This window comes from Aegilops tauschii, chromosome 4 (genome assembly GCF_002575655.3).
Source record: "Aegilops tauschii subsp. strangulata cultivar AL8/78 chromosome 4, Aet v6.0, whole genome shotgun sequence".
NCBI lineage: Eukaryota > Viridiplantae > Streptophyta > Magnoliopsida > Poales > Poaceae > Aegilops > Aegilops tauschii.
In genome coordinates, this window is record NC_053038.3 from 478,010,176 (window position 1) to 478,028,857 (window position 18,682).

At 42.9% G+C, this 18,682-nt stretch overlaps 1 protein-coding gene across 1 annotated transcript; it reads right to left on the reverse strand.

Annotated features, from left to right (window-relative positions):
• Positions 1 to 5,338: 5,338 nt before the first annotated feature.
• LOC123493724 (uncharacterized) lies at positions 5,339 to 6,259 on the reverse strand. Its single transcript, XM_045227726.1, has one exon. It carries the CDS (start codon positions 6,257 to 6,259, stop codon positions 5,339 to 5,341), a length of 921 nt encoding a protein of 306 aa, XP_045083661.1.
• Positions 6,260 to 18,682: the final 12,423 nt, after the last annotated feature.

An 18,682-nucleotide genomic window follows, 5' to 3' on the forward strand; every position in this document is an offset into this window, starting at 1 on the left:
TCACCTTTGGTGAGCCACCTTGAAGGTCCCCAAAGCTGCATATCAGCGATGGAGTCGCGTCGAGCTCGGGTGAGGAGGTGATTCGTCATTCTTTTTTTCGATGGCTGTTGTGGTGGTGCCGAAGGCAGATGACGGGCGTTGGTGTCAAGGTCAGAGATGTTCTGCTATCTTTTTAGTTTTGTCATATCGGTCTTTACGTGACTTGTTACTTTGTTCTTTACAATATGAATAAAATATGTATTACTATGCAAAAAATAGTTTGGTACGTGCTATGGCATGCTCGTAAAACCTAGGGAAATATCAAGTCTACATGAACGCGTGAGACTAAAGTCCATTTTTTTTCTTATTCTTGTGATGCTATTAGTAAGAGCAAGTACAATAGAGCTGAGTCAGCGAGCTATAAGAAATAAACTAGTATATTTTTGCTTAGTTGGAGGAAAGAAAAGAGAAGAGAGAAGGTAAGCGGGCTCTTCGTGAAGAGCCAGCTCTAGCACGTGCTCCTAGGCATTTTGTGAGAATAAAAGATGGGCCATATAAACAAAAAATAGTACACTATTTTGATCTACTATTATACATGTTGGCTATAAGATGGGTTGTAAATGACATGACACTGACTTATAGCCAGCAGCTGGCTATAGTATTAACATTTTTTCTTCTTATTCTTGTGATGCCATTAGTAAGTCGATTAAGCCAAGTTACACGTTGCTGCGCGTGCTGCAGCAGGACCACGGCATGGAGCGCACGTTACGCGCAAAATAATTAGACCTCTGACCAACCGCTGATTTTTTGTTTTGTTTTCTACGATCTAAAAAGGAGAAGAGGGGTCTTTTTTGACGTGCAAACCTGGGCTGCTCAGAGCTTGGTTTGACCCTCCTAGTTCTCCGAGAAAACAGATAAAATAATCATAATCCCCATCCAGCTTGTTCCCATGCCTCGAAATAGGTATCGTGCTTGACCACGAACGGAGCCCGGTGAAACTTATTCCGACGCGACACCACCGCAACGGCCTTGGCAGCGTCTCCCTCAACCCTAACTCTACCACACACACCTAGCGAACAGACCCGAGGTTCCCCCTCCCTTCCGCCGACGGAGAGAGAGGGAACCGGCGGCGTCACCGGCGGCGTGCAGGGAACCCTCGTCGCCTCCTAGATCGCCTCGTGCGATCCTAATCTTTCGAGTGCTGTCGCGGTCAGGCGAGGCTTTTGCCTTCGTCTAGGAGCCAGCGGGGTTGGGGATCCCCGGATCTCGTCGAGGTCGCGGGCTATGGTGGCTGGAGGTCCATCGGCACTGGCCGTTTGGGTCCTCAGATGGGCGATGGATGCCGGGAGACGAAGACCCTTCTTCTTCCTTGTTGGTATGATTTGTTGTTGTTGTTCTTCTCCTTCCTCTGCGCTGATGCTGGTGGGAGATCCTGCTTTGCCCAGGCGGATGGCCCGGCCGCGGTGCTGGACCGGTCGGATGACTCGAGTTCTCTTCCTTCCGGAAGAGACACTTTTCACCTCAAAGCCAAAGATGGCGACGGCTGTTGCAGGTATGTTGGATTGATGTCCATGCCCTCTCAGCGCTGGTGTCAAGAAAGGAGAAAGTAGCGTGGCGGCAATTGTACCGAGGTCGAAGATGATGACCTGTTTGCGACTGGTTGCAGATCCTTCTGCTGCAGGGGTCTTCACTCAAGATTTAGGGATGATGACACAGGGCTCCGAAGATCTTCTTGTGTTATGGTTGTCTTAGGGTACTCTAGGTGTTTATGGTCCTTTGTGTTTGCGTTTCAGTATGCTTGTAAGGGTCAACTACTTTATACTAATTCGTGATATGAATGGTAAAATTCTCAAAAAAAAAAATAGGTATCGTGCCATGCGCTGATTATACAACTCGCACCCTTGTCTTTTCAGTTCTTCCCACTCGGTGCTGTCACGAGCTCACGCGCCGCGGTCACATCCTTTCCCGCGCTTGGATTTGCATCATCCAAGTACTTACCAAAAGACCCTCAAAAGAAAAGAAAAAAGTACTTATACCAAAAGTCATCAAAATTTCTGAAAAAACTTGAGTACATTGACAAACAAATTTCCGTTTGAGATTTTGGCACATATAAACAATGGAAAATTAACACGACACGCGAATGGCTCTCATTTCTTTCCCTCCCTTGACTCAATTTTTCTCTCTCTTCTCTCCTCCCCTCCCCTCCCTTCTTTGTGAGTCTTTGTCCTCTCCCCTGCTCCTCCCTCCCTCCTCCACTAGCCTGAGGAGGAGGGAGGGAGGAGGCCGGGTCGCCCATGTACAAAGTTTTACGAAGTAGGCTTTGGCCTAAGTTTACCATAAGATTGTTGGCATTATTTCAGCCGTTTGTGGTCTATTGTTGCGTGCAACACACGCTGGTTGTCGATGTCGTCATCTGCTCATTATCTATGGTGGAGGCAAAGCGGGGGTGATGGATCTGGTGAATCCTGCGTGAACAAGAACAAGGTCACACCGCATGGAGCCACTTATGTGGTATTTTCCTTGCTTTTCCGCCATTGCGGAGACGGAGGAATGTTAGGTGGGAAGGTCTGCCTCGGCTTTGCTCCCTAGTGTTATGCCTCGTCGGATCCGAGCTTCCAACGACAACAGTGTTGTCCCCTGATCCGGTGAAAGGCCATAGGCATGGATTTGGTAGCAGTTGATGCCCTGATGTGGATTGGTTCTGAAGGAACTACAACACACTTGACGGTTGGTTGACCTCCTTCGACAATGGAGGCGGTGCTGCTTCGTAGCGGAGTATGAGTTGTGCAAAGTACAGAGGCGCGTTGGACCAAGTGCTTCTTCTTCTGGTGCTGGCGAAAATGGGATCGATCAGCGGAGCAGTTTGCACCCGATAACATTTTAATTTTCTATTAGGGTCTTTTTCATAAAATTTAGGGGCTTGTTTGTCATTCCACTTTCCTTTGGGTCATGTTTGTAAGATATATTGTCCACCACTTTAACTAGTGCAGTCTTGGGTCCTTCTGAACCCTTCCCTTGTTAAAACACTAGCATGACTGAATTTTCTATTATTGTTTCTCGACCCGAGTTTGATTTGAGATTTGTTTTTTTTTGTGGGAGAGATTTAATTTCTTACTCCCTCCGTCCCGAAAAACATGTCGCAGGGGTTATTTTGCAGTTTAGTCCTCAGGTTTTTCCCGACCAAACCCGCAGTCCAGCGTCTTCGTTGCTCTGTGGTCGGTCTCTCTCTCCGCCGACGGCCGATTGCACGACGGGCTCCGCCTTGCTCTTCCCCTCCCCTGAATGCCGCCCCATGCTGCCTGACCCCCTCCCCCTCCCACCCCCGCCGCCCCACGCCGCCGCCCTGCCCCTCGCCGCGTTGGTCCACCACTTCCTCGACAACGACGGGGAAGCTTTGATTTTTGTGTGGATCTGCTCTTCGACCACCTCGTCGCCGGCTAAACATCGTCGTCGACCAATTCCACGCCATATCGACTCCATCGACCATGAATTTGGTCTGGTCGCACCTACACGCAGGTTCGGACGGACAGATGCACAGACAACTACCCGACGACTCTTCCAGGGCCTAGGCCGCACGCACGGATGTCCAGACGGCGGCGCAAAGTGCTCCGGCGATGAGACCCGGCGTGGCCGCCGGACGTGACCAGCAGGTTCGGCCCCCTCCCGTGGGTTGCTTAAGCTTAGGATTCTTTTTGTTCTGCTCAATGTAGTCTGAAATTGTTCTTCTCAAGCTAGTAAATTTAGGATTTTTTTCTGTAAATCTTTTTTTCAGTGTAAAGTCGGACTAGATTTGAATTGGCTTCTTCAAGAAGGTAGAAGACGCCGTCCACCCTGTGTCGCCGTCGCCAGAAGGTAGAAGATGCCGTCCACCCTGTGTCGCCGTCGCCAGAAGGTAGAAGACGCCGTCCACTCCTGTTCAGCCACTGCACCATCGTCCAGCATCTCAAGGCCGACATCGCCTGGAGCTCCTGTTCAAGATTTCAGATTCAGAGATGAGTATTGAAACTACTTGATGCTAAGATTCAGATTAATGTTACTGTCAAAACTGTCAATTTTCTCCTTGATGTGAGCATTTATAGTTTGATCCAGAGATTCAGCCAAATTGTCCATTTAACAGAAGTTAGGTTCATAACTGATCCCTAGCTATCAAAATTTAGTTAATCAAACTGTAACAAACTGTCCATTTAACAAAACTTAGGTTCATACCTGATCACTAACTGACAAAACTGAGAAGTGTACTCCTGGAGTACTCCTGCTTGGAATATTTTCCATTTTGAAACTAAGATCTGCTTGGAGCATTTTCAGTTTGCAAAACTGTAGTACAGCAGAAGTGTATTTTCCATTTTCAGTTTGACAAATTTCATTGAATTCAGTCAATAGCAATCATTTTAAATGGTGTACACAAGAACCAGTAGTTATATGATTTTTACAGTAGAGTGGATCTTGTTTGAACTACTCTGAATTCTGTCAAGATGACAAGATGAGAATGCCTCCCCCTTTCCTAGAGCAGCCTCCCTTTAGTTTCATCCAGTTTGGGCACGGGACCTCCACATTTTCTTTTTACTGGACCTCCACAGACTAATGGTTTTATTCTCACAGATTGATCATGAAATGTGGGGGCATCATTCCTCAAAGCCATGACATGAAAAAAAGTTGGGTCATCTTGACATCCTGTGTTGTGTGTGTGTGGTCTAGGAAAAAGCTTAGACTTGCTCTTAGTGGATCAGAACATGCTGTTAGGAAGTCTAAGTTTACTCAAGGCCTTGATGTTAATGCATCTTTAACTGAATTTACTCAAGGCCTTTTTTAACTGAATTTCCCTTACTGCAAGTGCTCTTCAAGTCCCATTTGCTCCTTTGTAAACCCAAGGATTGCAACATAAAGATACTCCTACTTCTTCCTACTTCTTCCTTCTCCTCAGTTCTAAAACTTCAGCTATCCTATCTACAGTACCTAGCTACTGTCAGAACAGAACACTGTATATCTATGGCTTCATTTTAGAAATTTAATTAGTGCATTTCTAAAATGGCAAAGATTATGTTAGCACAAATATTCAGTTTTAATCCAAATTATTCAAATTAATCCAAATATTTTAAATTAATTCAAATAACTAAAATTAATCCAAATCAATTCAGATTCCAAATAACCCAAATTCCAATAAATTCCAACAAGGTGTTTATATACAAGGATTAGACAAGGCATACACAAGGTCATGACATAAGGTCCTCTTTGTTCCCTCTTGACACAAGATTACACATGACATAAGGGCATCTTTGTCCCCTCTTGACACAAGATTACACAAGACATACACAAGGAGCACCTGACTACATGACATAAGGGCCTCTTTGTCCCCTCTTGACTACATTCTTTTCCTTTCTCTGGCCACTTCTTCCCTTCCCTTCCCTTTACTTTTCTTTCTTTTCCATTCTCTAGCTAATTCTTTCCTTTCATTTTCTTTTCCTATTGCAATTTCCATTTCTTCTATAATGGCCCTAGTATCAACAACTACCCGACTGTCGCAATATACACCGGTTATTTCCATTCCAGCATTCTGAACGCGATCCTTGTGCAAGTGGGGCAACTTATATTGATTTCCTCCTTTGTCTTTCATAACTTCAAACATAACTGCTTCTAATGTGATAAAGCTTCTGTGCAACTTGTCGGGATCGTAGTTCTCGAATTCCTCTTCCACACCCTGTACCAGTTCCTGGATGTTTGTAGGTGACCTGCAGTCGGTTAGAGACTGTAGAGAGTTATGGAAGCAGAGGTCCAAACAATTTAACTCAGGGCTATTTGGGGGCTGTTGTAGCAATCGGATGTCAAGATCAGTTTGTTCCACAGCTTCTCGAAAAGCTACATCATTGGGAAGGGCATGAGGCTTTGCGTTATCCTGTTGGAAGAATATTGTTGCTCCCTCATCATCGTCAGGCCACTTATCCTGAATTGTCGGGATAACCTTATTGATTAGATAATCTCTGCACTCAGGCCTGGTTACTTTCACTGATGTCAACACTTTTGTTCCCTTTGTTCTGTTCTGACTTGTCCGCTTCGCCTCAATCTCTTCGACGAATGCCCAAATGTCGATCTTCCCATCGAATGTTAGCTCCCCCTCATTGTTATATCGAGGCCTGGCAACAGTTGTTAGGAACATTACCTTCCCAATACTGTGAGTGTTTGACACGGTGCGCTTCGGTTCAGGTTCTCCTAGAAGTACATAATAACTGTTCTTCATTCTCGTCATGTCAAACCACTTTTCATCGATGTGAACCATATTCGTCATTGGTTTGAACATAGCCCGAGAAGTTGAGATTGAATTGTCATCGACCATTGACATACAAAATTTCAATCTCGCAAGCTTGTTCTCTAGCTTGAGATGAGGCTTCACGGTGCTTGTGATGCGGTTGAGCTCATTCAACTGGAACCTCTTATGTAGGGTCGATCGGGCCACACCTAGAGACCGTGCCAGAGATCGAATTGTTCTTCTTTTATTCAGTGGGATTGTTGAGGTCCTCTCTAGATCCAGCTCCTTTCTCTTTCGGCCAGATCTTCCTGGCTTCTTGCTTGAGACATCTACTTCTTTCCATCGGCAATTTTCTTTTTAGCGTCTTCCCAGATTCTTTCAATAGATCGTACACTTATGTCCAACAGGTTTGAGACTAGTAGCTTGTCATCTGGTTGAACAGACCCATCTCTGAGCTCGATTACCAGCAAGGCAAAGTAAACACCATGCCTCCCATTATCTGACAATTCTCTTCTCTTCTCTTGAAGTATCCAATTCATAACTTCATCCTCTTCCTCTTGAGCTTCATCCTCTTTCCCTTCATCTTCTTGAGGCATCCAATTCATATCTTCATCGTCTTCCTCTTGAGGCATCAAGTTCAAATCCATAACTACATTCTCTGCCACTTGAGGTTCCTCCTCTTGAGGCATCAAATTCAAATTAATACCTTCATCGTCTTCCTCTTGAGGCATCATGTTCAAATCCATACTCCTGCTATCAATGACAAAAGATGAGTACATCATGGTACCATAACAAGGGTATGCACACAAAAATGAGTAGAATGACAGGAGCCTTGCAAGCATTACAAAAATGTGAAATACTGACTAAGAAATGTTATGACTAAGAAATGAAGCTGCTCCTTTGTAACACCATTTCATTTCTTATGAAACTTCCAACTCCTGTCATTTCAGAAAGAATTCCAATCCATCATGACTAATTTTGAAGTTTATGTCATTAGTTTATCAACTTCATTTTTTATGACTAATTTTGCTTAACTTTATGTAATGATGTTAAGTGATCTGCTGCTGTTTGTGGTACAACTCCTGTTAATACAAGAGTAATTTACTGTCAAAACAAGTGCATCCACTAAACCTGATTGGAGTAAACCATTTTTTCACTGAATCCTAACTGGAGTCACTAAACCTGATTGGAGTAAACAAGTGCATCCACTGAATTATGCATCTACTCCACTGACTGACAGAATTATCAGCAGATTATCAACATTAAAATCTGATGTGGTAACAGTTCTAGAGATAGTGTTTGTTCAGATCATAATTGCTACGCGTCTACTGATTTTTTTTCAGCTAACATTGTTCAGAGCACAAGGGGCACAAGGAGCATAGCACAAGCAGCAGATTATCAACCCCGCGTGTGCACAAGGAGCAGAGAAGCAACTATGCCGTCAACCATTCATCTAGATTATTTCTATTTTGTTTTGTGTGCATTGTTCTTTCCAATTTAACAGCGAAAGGTTATCTACTGTCGTTTCTGATCGACCAACTCGTCATCGCGGGTGTTTTTGCTGCTCCACTCTCACAGACTATGCCTGATGCCTTCAGAAGGCCTGCTGAAAGTACTTCGATCTCATCAGACTAAGAAGCAGGTAAACTAGCTGAAACTCGTGCCATGAATTTAAGTGCAGGCTGTTGTTAAGTTCAGAAAAAAGTGCGGACATGCAAATAAAATGCATGCAACACCATCCTACTTTGGCTTTCCTTGGAATTTTGAGTCAATGGAGCTATGCCCTGGTACTGTGAAGGAGTGATAGTAACCAGTGGCTTTCCTGTGCAGGTATCAGTCATCTTTTGAGCCAGTGATGGAGCCTGACACCAGAGTGTATATATGCTTCTCGGATCAGGGCAAGCTTCATTTGAGGCGATTGATCCCACAAAAGCACGCGCATGATGACACAACCAGCAAAACACTTCAAGTTCAAAGTTCAGACTATATGAAGCAGTTTGCACATGTTTGACCGGATCAAGAAGCTAAGATGAACATGTTGGTGACCCACAAGTATAGGGGATCTATCGTAGTCCTTTCGATAAGTAAGAGTGTCGAACCCAACGAGGAGCAGAAGGAAATGATAAGCGGTTTTCAGCAAGGTATTCTCTGCAAGCACTGAAATTATAGGTAACAAATAGTTTTGTGATAAGATAATTTGTAACGAGCAACAAGTAACAAAAGTAAATAAAGTGCAGCAAGGTGGCCCAATCCTTTTTGTAGCAAAGGACAAGCCTGGACAAACTCTTATATAAAGAAAAGCACTCCCGAGGACACATGGGAATTATCGTCAAGCTAGTTTTTATCACGTTCATATGATTCGCGTTCGGTACTTTGATAATTTGATATGTGGGTGGACCGGTGCTTGGGTGCTGTCCTTACTTGGACAAGAATCCCACTTATGATTAACCTCTATTGCAAGCATCCGCAACTACAACAAAAGTATTAAGGTAAACCTAACCATTGCATGAAACATATGGATCCAAATCAGCCCCTTACGAAGCAACACATAAACTAGGGTTTAAGCTTATGTCACTCTAGCAACCCATCATCTACTTATTACCTCCCAATGCCTTCCTCTAGGCCCAAATAATGGTGAAGTGTTATGTAGTCGACGTTCACATAACACCACTAGAGGAGAGACAACATACATCTCATCAAAATATCGAACGAATACCAAATTCACATGACTACTAATAGCAAGACTTCTCCCATGTCCTCAGGAACAAACGTAACTACTCACAAAGCATATTCATGTTCATAATCAGAGGAGTATTAATATGCATAAAGGATCTGAACATATGATCTTCCACCAAATAAACCAACTAGCATCAACTACAAGGAGTAATCAACACTACTAGCAACCTACAGGTACCAATCCCGGACTTGGAGACGAGAATTGGATACAAGAGATGAACTAGGGTTTGAGAGGAGATGGTGCTGGTGAAGATGTTGATGGAGATTGCCCTCTCCCGATGAGAGGAGCGTTGGTGATGACGATGGCGATGATTTCCCCCTCCCGGAGGGAAGTGTCCCCGGCAGAACAGCTCTGCCGGAGCCCTAGATTGGTTCCGCCAAGGTTCCGCCTCGTGGCGGCGGAGTCTCTCCCGAAAGCTTGCTTATGAATTTTCTTCGGACGAAAGACTTCATATAGCAGAAGATGGGCACCGGAGGGCCAACAGGGGGCCCACGAGGCAGGGGGCGCGCCCAGGGGGTAGGGCGCGCCCCCCACCCTCATGGCCAGGTGGAGGCCCCCCTGACGTATTTCTTCCTCTCAATATTTTTTATTATTTCCAAAAATAACTTTCGTGGAGTTTCAGGACTTTTGGAGCTGTGCAGAATAGGTCTCTAATATTTGCTCCTTTTCCAGCCCAGAATTCCAGCTGCCGGCATTCTCCCTCCTTATGTAAACCTTGTAAAATAAGAGAGAATAGGCACAAGTATTATGACATAATGTGTAATAACAGCCCATAATGCAATAAATATCGATATAAAAGCATGATGCAAAATGGACGTATCAACTCCCCCAAGCTTAGACCTCGCTTGTCCTCAAGCGAAAGCCGATAACGATAAATATGTCCACATGTTTAGAGGTAAAGGTGTCGATAAAATAAAATACGGACATGAGGGCATCATGATTATTCTCATAACAGCAACATATATGGATATTGTCATATGATTTCTTATGCTTAAGTAATAATCTATTCACAATGCAAAGTATGAATCAGAAACTTTATTGAGAACTAACAAACTATAATCTCAGTCATTGAGGCAATTGCAATTTATCATAACATCAGAAAGAGTCTATGTCAGAGCTTTCTAGCAAGTCCACATACTCAACTATCATTTAGTCTTTCATAATTGCTAACACTCACGCAATACTTGTGGTTACGGAGTTTTAACCGGACACAGAGAAAGATAGGGGCTTATAGTTTCGCCTCCCAACCTTTTACCTCAAGGGTAATGTCAACAATAATAGTTCATGCCAACTTACATCCAATTAGATATATCTATCAGGATCTTTCCAACACCCTGTGCTTGCCAAAGGATAAAATGTAAAAAGGAAAGGTGAAGATCACCACGACTCTTGCATAAGGTACAAGATAATAATAAAAGATAGGCCCTTCGCAGAGGGAAGCAGAGGTTGCCATGCGCTTTCAGGGTTGGATGCACAAAATCTTAATGCGAAAGAACGTCACTTTATATTGCCACTTGTGATATGAACCTTTATTATGCAGTCTGTCGCTTTTATTTCTTCCACATCACAAGATCGTATAAAGCTTATTTCCTCCACACCAATCAATCATACATATTTAGAGAGCAATTTTTATTGCTTGCACCGATGACAACTTACTTGAAGGATCTTACTCAATCCATAGGTAGATATGGTGGACTCTCATGGGAAAACTGGTTTAAGGGTTTTGGAAGCACAAGTAGTATCTCTACTTGGTGCAAGGAATTTAGCTAGCATGAGGGGGAAAGGCAAGCTCAACATGTTGGATGATCCATGACAATATACTTTATCTCAGATATAAGAAAACATAACCCATTACATTGTCTTCCTTGTCCAACATCAACTCTTTAGCATGTCATATTTTAATGAGTGCTCCCAATCATAAAAGATGTCCAAGATAGTATATTTATATGTGAACAATCTCTTTCTTTGTTACTTCCTATTAATTGCAACGATGACCAAAGCTATGTTTGTCAACTCTCAACAATTTTTAATCATCATACTCTTCCTATTTTAAGTCATTACTCTTCATAAGATCAATATGATCTCTTTATTTCTTTTTATTCTTTTCTCTTTTCTTTTATTCACTCAAGATCATAGCAAGATAATCAAGCCCTTGACTCAACACTAATCTTTATTATATAGCTCACGGACTCGATTACAAAGAGAGATCATAAAGCAAAACTCAAAACTAGATCCTACCAAAACTTTTATTCTACTAGATCAAGATACTACTAAATAGGATCGAACTAAGAAAAACGGTAAAGATAGGAGATGTGATGGTGATACGATACCGGGGCACCTCCCCCAAGCTTGGCAGTTGCTAAGGGGAGTGCCCATACCCATATGATTATGTCTCCTTTGTTGGTGAAGAGGATGGTGGTGATGATGGGTAGTCGCACATCAAGCGTAAGAGATCCTCCGGCTTGCGGATAATGCCCTTGAGTGTAACAATATGCTCCTTCAACAAAATATTTTCACATGTGAGATACTTGTTTTGTATACGAGCTAGCTCAATCATCTTGAAAGCTTCGATCTCAGTTGGGGTAAGAAGATTGTGATTAAGTTGAAGGATGTCTTCGGTTGCCGGAACTTGGTCCTCCGTGGCCTTCTTGATCCCTTCATCCTTGTTGATCTCCACGGGTTCTTCCCTCTTCAGCTCTATCTTCATTAGCCAAGCATCGTTCTCACCATTGTTGGAGGAGGGGGACGACATGATGCCTGGCCTTGACAACCCTGACAGAAAACAGCTCGAAACAAGAACAGAGGACAACTGCGTGATACAGGAGTCAAAACCTTCGGGAGATTATATAATGAATTTTTACCGACCAAAATACGTAACGTGCAAGAAAACGGAGTCCGGAGAGCGCACGAGGTGCCCACGAGGTAGGGGGCGCGCCCAGGGGGGTAGGGCGCACCCTCCACCCTCGTGGAGCCCTCGTGTCCTTCCCGGACTGCTTCTTATTTTTCTATTTTTCTAAATATTCCAAAACGGAGAAATATTGCCATAAAAACTGTTTTGGAGTCGGTTTACTTACCGTACCACATACCTATTCCTTTTCGGAGTCTGAAACGTTCCGGAAAGTGTCCCTTATGTATTCCTCCGGGGTTACGGTTTCAATAACATTGGTTTCAACATTTATGGGATTACCTGAGATATAATGTTTGATTCTTTGACCGTTTACCACCTTCGGGTTTGTGCCTTCAAAGTTGTTGATTTTTATGGCACCGGAACGATAGACCTCCTCGATAATGTAAGGGCCTTCCCATTTAGAGAGAAGTTTTCCTGCAAAAAATCTTAAACAAGAGTTGTATAGCAATACATAAGAAGCAGTCTGGGAAGGACACGAGGGCTCCACGAGGGTGGAGGGTGCGCCCTACCCCCTGGGCGCGCCCCCTACGTCGTGGGCACCTCGTGCGCTCTCCGGACTCCGTTTTCTTACACGTTACGTATTTTGGTCGGTAAAAATTCATTATATAATCTCCCGAAGGTTTTGACTCCTGTATCACGCAGTTGTCCTCTGTTCTTGTTTCGAGCTGTTTTCTGTCAGGGTTGTCAAGGCCAGGCATCATGTCGCCCCCCTCCTCCAATAATGGTGACAACGATGCTTGGCTAATGAAGATAGAGCTGAAGAGGGAAGAACCCATGGAGATCGACAAGGATGAAGGGACCAAGAAGGCCACGGAGGACCAAGTTCCGGCAACCGAAGACATCCTTCAACTTAATCACAATCTTCTTACCCCAACTGAGATCGAAGCTTTCAAGATGATTGAGCTAGCTCGTATACAAAACAAGTATCTCACACGTGAAAATATTTTGTTGAAGGAGCATATTGTTGCACTCAAGGGCATTATCCGCAAGCTGGAGGATCTCTTACGCTCGATGTGCGACTACCCATCATCACCACCATCCTCTTCACCAACAAAGGAGACATAATCATATGGGTATGGGCACTCCCCTTGGCAACTGCCAAGCTCGGGGGAGGTGCCCTTGTATCGTATCACCATCACATCTCCTATCTTTACCTTTTTCTTAGTTCGATCCTATTTAGTAGTATCTTGATCTAGTAGAATAAAAGTTTTGGTAGGATCTAGTTATGAGTTTTGCTTTATGATCTCTCTTTGTAATCGAGTCCGTGAGCTATATAATAAAGATTAGTGTTGAGTCAAGGGCTTGATTATCTTGCTATGATCTTGAGTGAATAAAAGAAAAGAGAAAAGAATAAAAAGAAACAAAGAGATCATATTGATCTTATGAAGAGTAATGACTTAAAATAGGAAGAGTATGATGATTAAAAATTGTTGAGAGTTGACAAACATAGCTTTGGTCATCGTTGCAATTAATAGGAAGTAATAAAGAAAGAGAGGTTTCACATATAAATATAATATCTTGGACGTCTTTTATGATTGGGAGCACTCATTAAAGTATGACATGCTAAAGAGTTGATGTTGGACAAGGAAGACAATGTAATGGGTTATGTTTTCTTATATCTGAGATAAAGTATATTGTCATGGATCATCCAACATATTGATATTGCCTTTCCCCCTCATGCTAGCTAAATTCTTTGCACCAAGTAGAGATACTACTTGTGCTTCCAAAAACCCTTAAACCCAGTTTTCCCATGAGAGTCCACCATATCTACCTATGGATTGAGTAAGATCCTTCAAGTAAGTTGTCATCGGTGCAAGCAATAAAAATTGCTCTCTAAATATGTATGATTGATTGGTGTGGAGGAAATAAGCTTTATACGATCTTGTGATGTGGAAGAAATAAAAGCGACGGACTGCATAATAAAGGTTCATATCACAAGTGGCAATATAAAGTGACGTTCTTTCGCATTAAGATTTTGTGCATCCAACCCTGAAAGCGCATGGCAACCTCTGCTTCCCTCTGCGAAGGGCCTATCTTTTATTATTATCTTGTACCTTATGCAAGAGTCGTGGTGATCTTCACCTTTCCTTTTTACATTTTATCCTTTGGCAAGCACAGGGTGTTGGAAAGATCCTGATAGATATATCTAATTGGATGTAAGTTGGCATGAACTATTATTGTTGACATTACCCTTGAGGTAAAAGGTTGGGAGGCGAAACTATAAGCCCCTATCTTTCTCTGTGTCCGGTTAAAACTCCGTAACCACAAGTATTGCGTGAGTGTTAGCAATTATGAAAGACTAAATGATAGTTGAGTATGTGGACTTGCTAGAAAGCTCTGACATAGACTCTTTCTGATGTTATGATAAATTGCAATTGCCTCAATGACTGAGATTATAGTTTGTTAGTTCTCAATAAAGTTTCTGATTCATACTTTGCATTGTGAATAGATTATTACTTAAGCATAAGAAATCATATGACAATATCCATATATGTTGCTGTTATGAGAATAATCATGATGCCCTCATGTCCGTATTTTATTTTATCGACACCTTTACCTCTAAACATGTGGACATATTTATCGTTATCGGCTTTCGCTTGAGGACAAGCGAGGTCTAAGCTTGGGGGAGTTGATACGTCCATTTTGCATCATGCTTTTATATCGATATTTATTGCATTATGGGCTGTTATTACACATTATGTCATAATACTTGTGCCTATTCTCTCTTATTTTACAAGGTTTACATAAGGAGGAGAATGCCGGCAGCTGGAATTCTGGGCTGGAAAAGGAGCAAATATTAGAGACCTATTCTGCACAGCTCCAAAAGTCCTGAAACTCCATGAAAGTTATTTTTGGAAATAATAAAAAATATTGAGCGGAAGAAATACGTTAGGGGGGCCTCCACCTGGCCATGAGGGTGGGGGCGCGCCCTACCCCCTGGGCGCGCCCCCCTGCCTCGTGGGCCCCCTGTTGGCCCTCCGGTGCCCATCTTCTGCTATATGAAGTCTTTCGTCCGAAGAAAAATCATAAGCAAGCTTTCGGGACGAGACTCCGCCGCCACGAGGCGGAACCTTGGCGGAACCAATCTAGGGCTCCGGCAGAGCTGTTCTACCGGGGACACTTCCCTCCGGGAGGGGGAAATCATCGCCATCGTCATCACCAACGCTCCTCTCATCGGGAGAGGGCAATCTCCATCAACATCTTCACCAGCACCATCTCCTCTCAAACCCTAGTTCATCTCTTGTATCCAATTCTTGTCTCCAAGTCCGGGATTGGTACCTGTAGGTTGTTAGTAGTGTTGATTACTCCTTGTAGTTGATGCTAGTTGGTTTATTTGGTGGAAGATCATATGTTCAGATCCTTTATGCATATTAATACTCCTCTGATTATGAACATGAATATGCTTTGTGAGTAGTTACGTTTGTTCCTGAGGACATGGGAGAAGTCTTGCTATTAGTAGTCATGTGAATTTGGTATTCGTTCGATATTTTGATGAGATGTATGTTGTCTCTCCTCTAGTGGTGTTATGTGAACGTCGACTACATAACACTTCACCATTATTTGGGCCTAGAGGAAGGCATTGGGAAGTAATAAGTAGATGATGGGTTGCTAGAGTGACAGAAGCTTAAACCCTAGTTTATGTGTTGCTTCGTAAGGGGCTGATTTGGATCCATATGTTTCATGCAATGGTTAGGTTTACCTTAATACTTTTGTTGTAGTTGCGGATGCTTGCAATAGAGGTTAATCATAAGTGGGATGCTTGTCCAAGTAAGGACAGCACCCAAGCACCGGTCCACCCACATATCAAATTATCAAAGTACCGAACGTGAATCATATGAACGTGATGAAAACTAGCTTGACGATAATTCCCATGTGTCCTCGGGAGCGCTTTTCTTTATATAAGAGTTTGTCCAGGCTTGTCCTTTGCTACAAAAAGGATTGGGCCACCTTGCTGCACTTTATTTACCTTTGTTACTTGTTGCTCGTTACAAATTATCTTATCACAAAACTATCTGTTACCTATAATTTCAGTGCTTGCAGAGAATACCTTGCTGAAAACTGCTTATCATTTCCTTCTGCTCCTCGTTGGGTTCGACACTCTTACTTATCGAAAGGACTACGATAGATCCCCTATACTTGTGGGTCATCAACATGTTCATCTTAGCTTCTTGATCCGGTCAAACATGTGCAAACTGCTTCATATAGTCTGAACTTTGAACTTGAAGTGTTTTGCTGGTTGTGTCATCATGCGCGTGCTTTTGTGGGATCAATCACCTCAAATGAAGCTTGCCCTGATCCGAGAAGCATATATACACTCTGGTGTCAGGCTCCATCAATGGCTCAAAATATGACTGATACCTGCACAGGAAAGCCACTGGTTACTATCACTCCTTCACAGTACCAGGGCATAGCTCCATTGACTCAAAATTCCAAGGAAAGCCAAAGTAGGATGGTGTTGCATGCATTTTATTTGCATGTCCGCACTTTTTTCTGAACTTAACAACAGCCTGCACTTAAATTCATGGCACGAGTTTCAGCTAGTTTACCTGCTTCTTAGTCTGATGAGATCGAAGAACTTTCAGCAGGCCTTCTGAAGGCATCAGGCATAGTCTGTGAGAGTGGAGCAGCAAAAACACCCGCGATGACGAGTTGGTCGATCAGAAACGACAGTAGATAACCTTTCGCTGTTAAATTGGAAAGAACAATGCACACAAAACAAAATAGAAATAATCTAGATGAATGGTTGACAGCATAGTTGCTTCTCTGCTCCTTGTGCACACGCGGGGTTGATAATGTGCTGCTTGTGCTATGCTCCTTGTGCCCCTTGTGCTCTGAACAATGTTAGCTGGAAAAAAATCAGTAGACGCGTAGCAATTATGATCTGAACAAACACTATCTCTAGAACTGTTACCACATCAGATTTTAATGTTGATAATCTGCTGATAATTCTGTCAGTCAGTGGAGTAGATGCATAATTCAGTGGATGCACTTGTTTACTCCAATCAGGTTTAGTGACTCCAGTTAGGATTCAGTGAAAAAAATGGTTTACTCCAATCAGGTTTAGTGGATGCACTTGTTTTGACAGTAAATTACTCTTGTATTAACAGGAGTTGTACCACAAACAGCAGCAGATCACTTAACATCATTACATAAAGTTAAGCAAAATTAGTCATAAAAAATGAAGTTGATAAACTAATGACATAAACTTCAAAATTAGTCATGATGGATTGGAATTCTTTCTGAAATGACAGGAGTTGGAAGTTTCATAAGAAATGAAATGGTGTTACAAAGGAGCAGCTTCATTTCTTAGTCATAACATTTCTTAGTCAGTATTTCACATTTTTGTAATGCTTGCAAGGCTCCTGTCATTCTACTCATTTTTTGTGTGTATATCCTTGTTATGGTACCATGATGTACTCATCTTTTGTCATTGATAGTAGGAGTATGGATTTGAACATGATGCCTCAAGAGGAAGACGATGAAGGTATTAATTTGAATTTGATGCCTCAAGAGGAGGAACCTCAAGTGGCAGAGAATGTAGTTATGGATTTGAACTTGATGCCTCAAGAGGAAGACGATGAAGATATGAATTGGATGCCTCAAGAAGATGAAGGGAAAGAGGATGAAGCTCAAGAGGAAGAGGATGAAGTTATGAATTGGATACTTCAAGAGAAGAGAAGAGAATTGTCAGATAAGGGGAGGCATGGTGTTTACTTTGCCTTGCTGGTAATCGAGCTCAGAGATGGGTCTGTTCAACGAGATGACAAGCTGCTAGTCTCAAACCTGTTGGACATAAGTGTACGATCTATTGAAAGAATCTGGGAAGACGCTAAAAAGAAAATTGCCGATGGAAAGAAGTAGATGTCTCAAGCAAGAAGCCAGGAAGATCTGGCCGAAAGAGAAAGGAGCTGGATCTAGAGAGGACCTCAACAATCCCACTGAATAAAAGAAGAACAATTCGATCTCTGGCACGGTCTCTAGGTGTGGCCCGATCGACCCTACATAAGAGGTTCCAGTTGAATGAGCTCAACCGCATCACAAGCACCGTGAAGCCTCATCTCAAGCTAGAGAACAAGCTTGCGAGATTGAAATTTTGTATGTCAATGGTCGATGACAATTCAATCTCAACTTCTCGGGCTATGTTCAAACCAATGACGAATATGGTTCACATCGATGAAAAGTGGTTTGACATGACGAGAATGAAGAACAGTTATTATGTACTTCTAGGAGAACCTGAACCAAAGCGCACCGTGTCAAACACTCACAGCATTGGGAAGGTAATGTTCCTAACAGCTGTTGCCAGGCCTCGATATAACAATGAGGGGGAGCTAACATTCGATGGGAAGATCGACATTTGGGCATTCGTCGAAGAGATTGAGGTGAAGCGGACAAGTCAGAACAGAACAAAGGGAACATAAGTGTTGACATCAGTGAAAGTAACCAGGCCTGAGTGCAGAGATTATCTAATCAATAAGGTTATCCCGACAATTCAGGATAAGTGGCCTGACGATGATGAGGGAGCAATAATATTCTTCCAACAGGATAACGCAAAGCCTCATGTCCTTCCCAATGATGTAGCTTTTCGAGAAGCTGTGGAACAAACTGATCTTGACATCCGATTGCTACAACAGCCCCCAAATAGCCCTGAGTTAAATTGTTTGGACCTCTGCTTCCATAACTCTCTACAGTCTCTAACCGACTGCAGGTCACCTACAAACATCCAGGAACTGGTACAGGGTGTGGAAGAGGAATTCGAGAACTACGATCCCGACAAGTTGCACAGAAGCTTTATCACATTAGAAGCAGTTATGTTTGA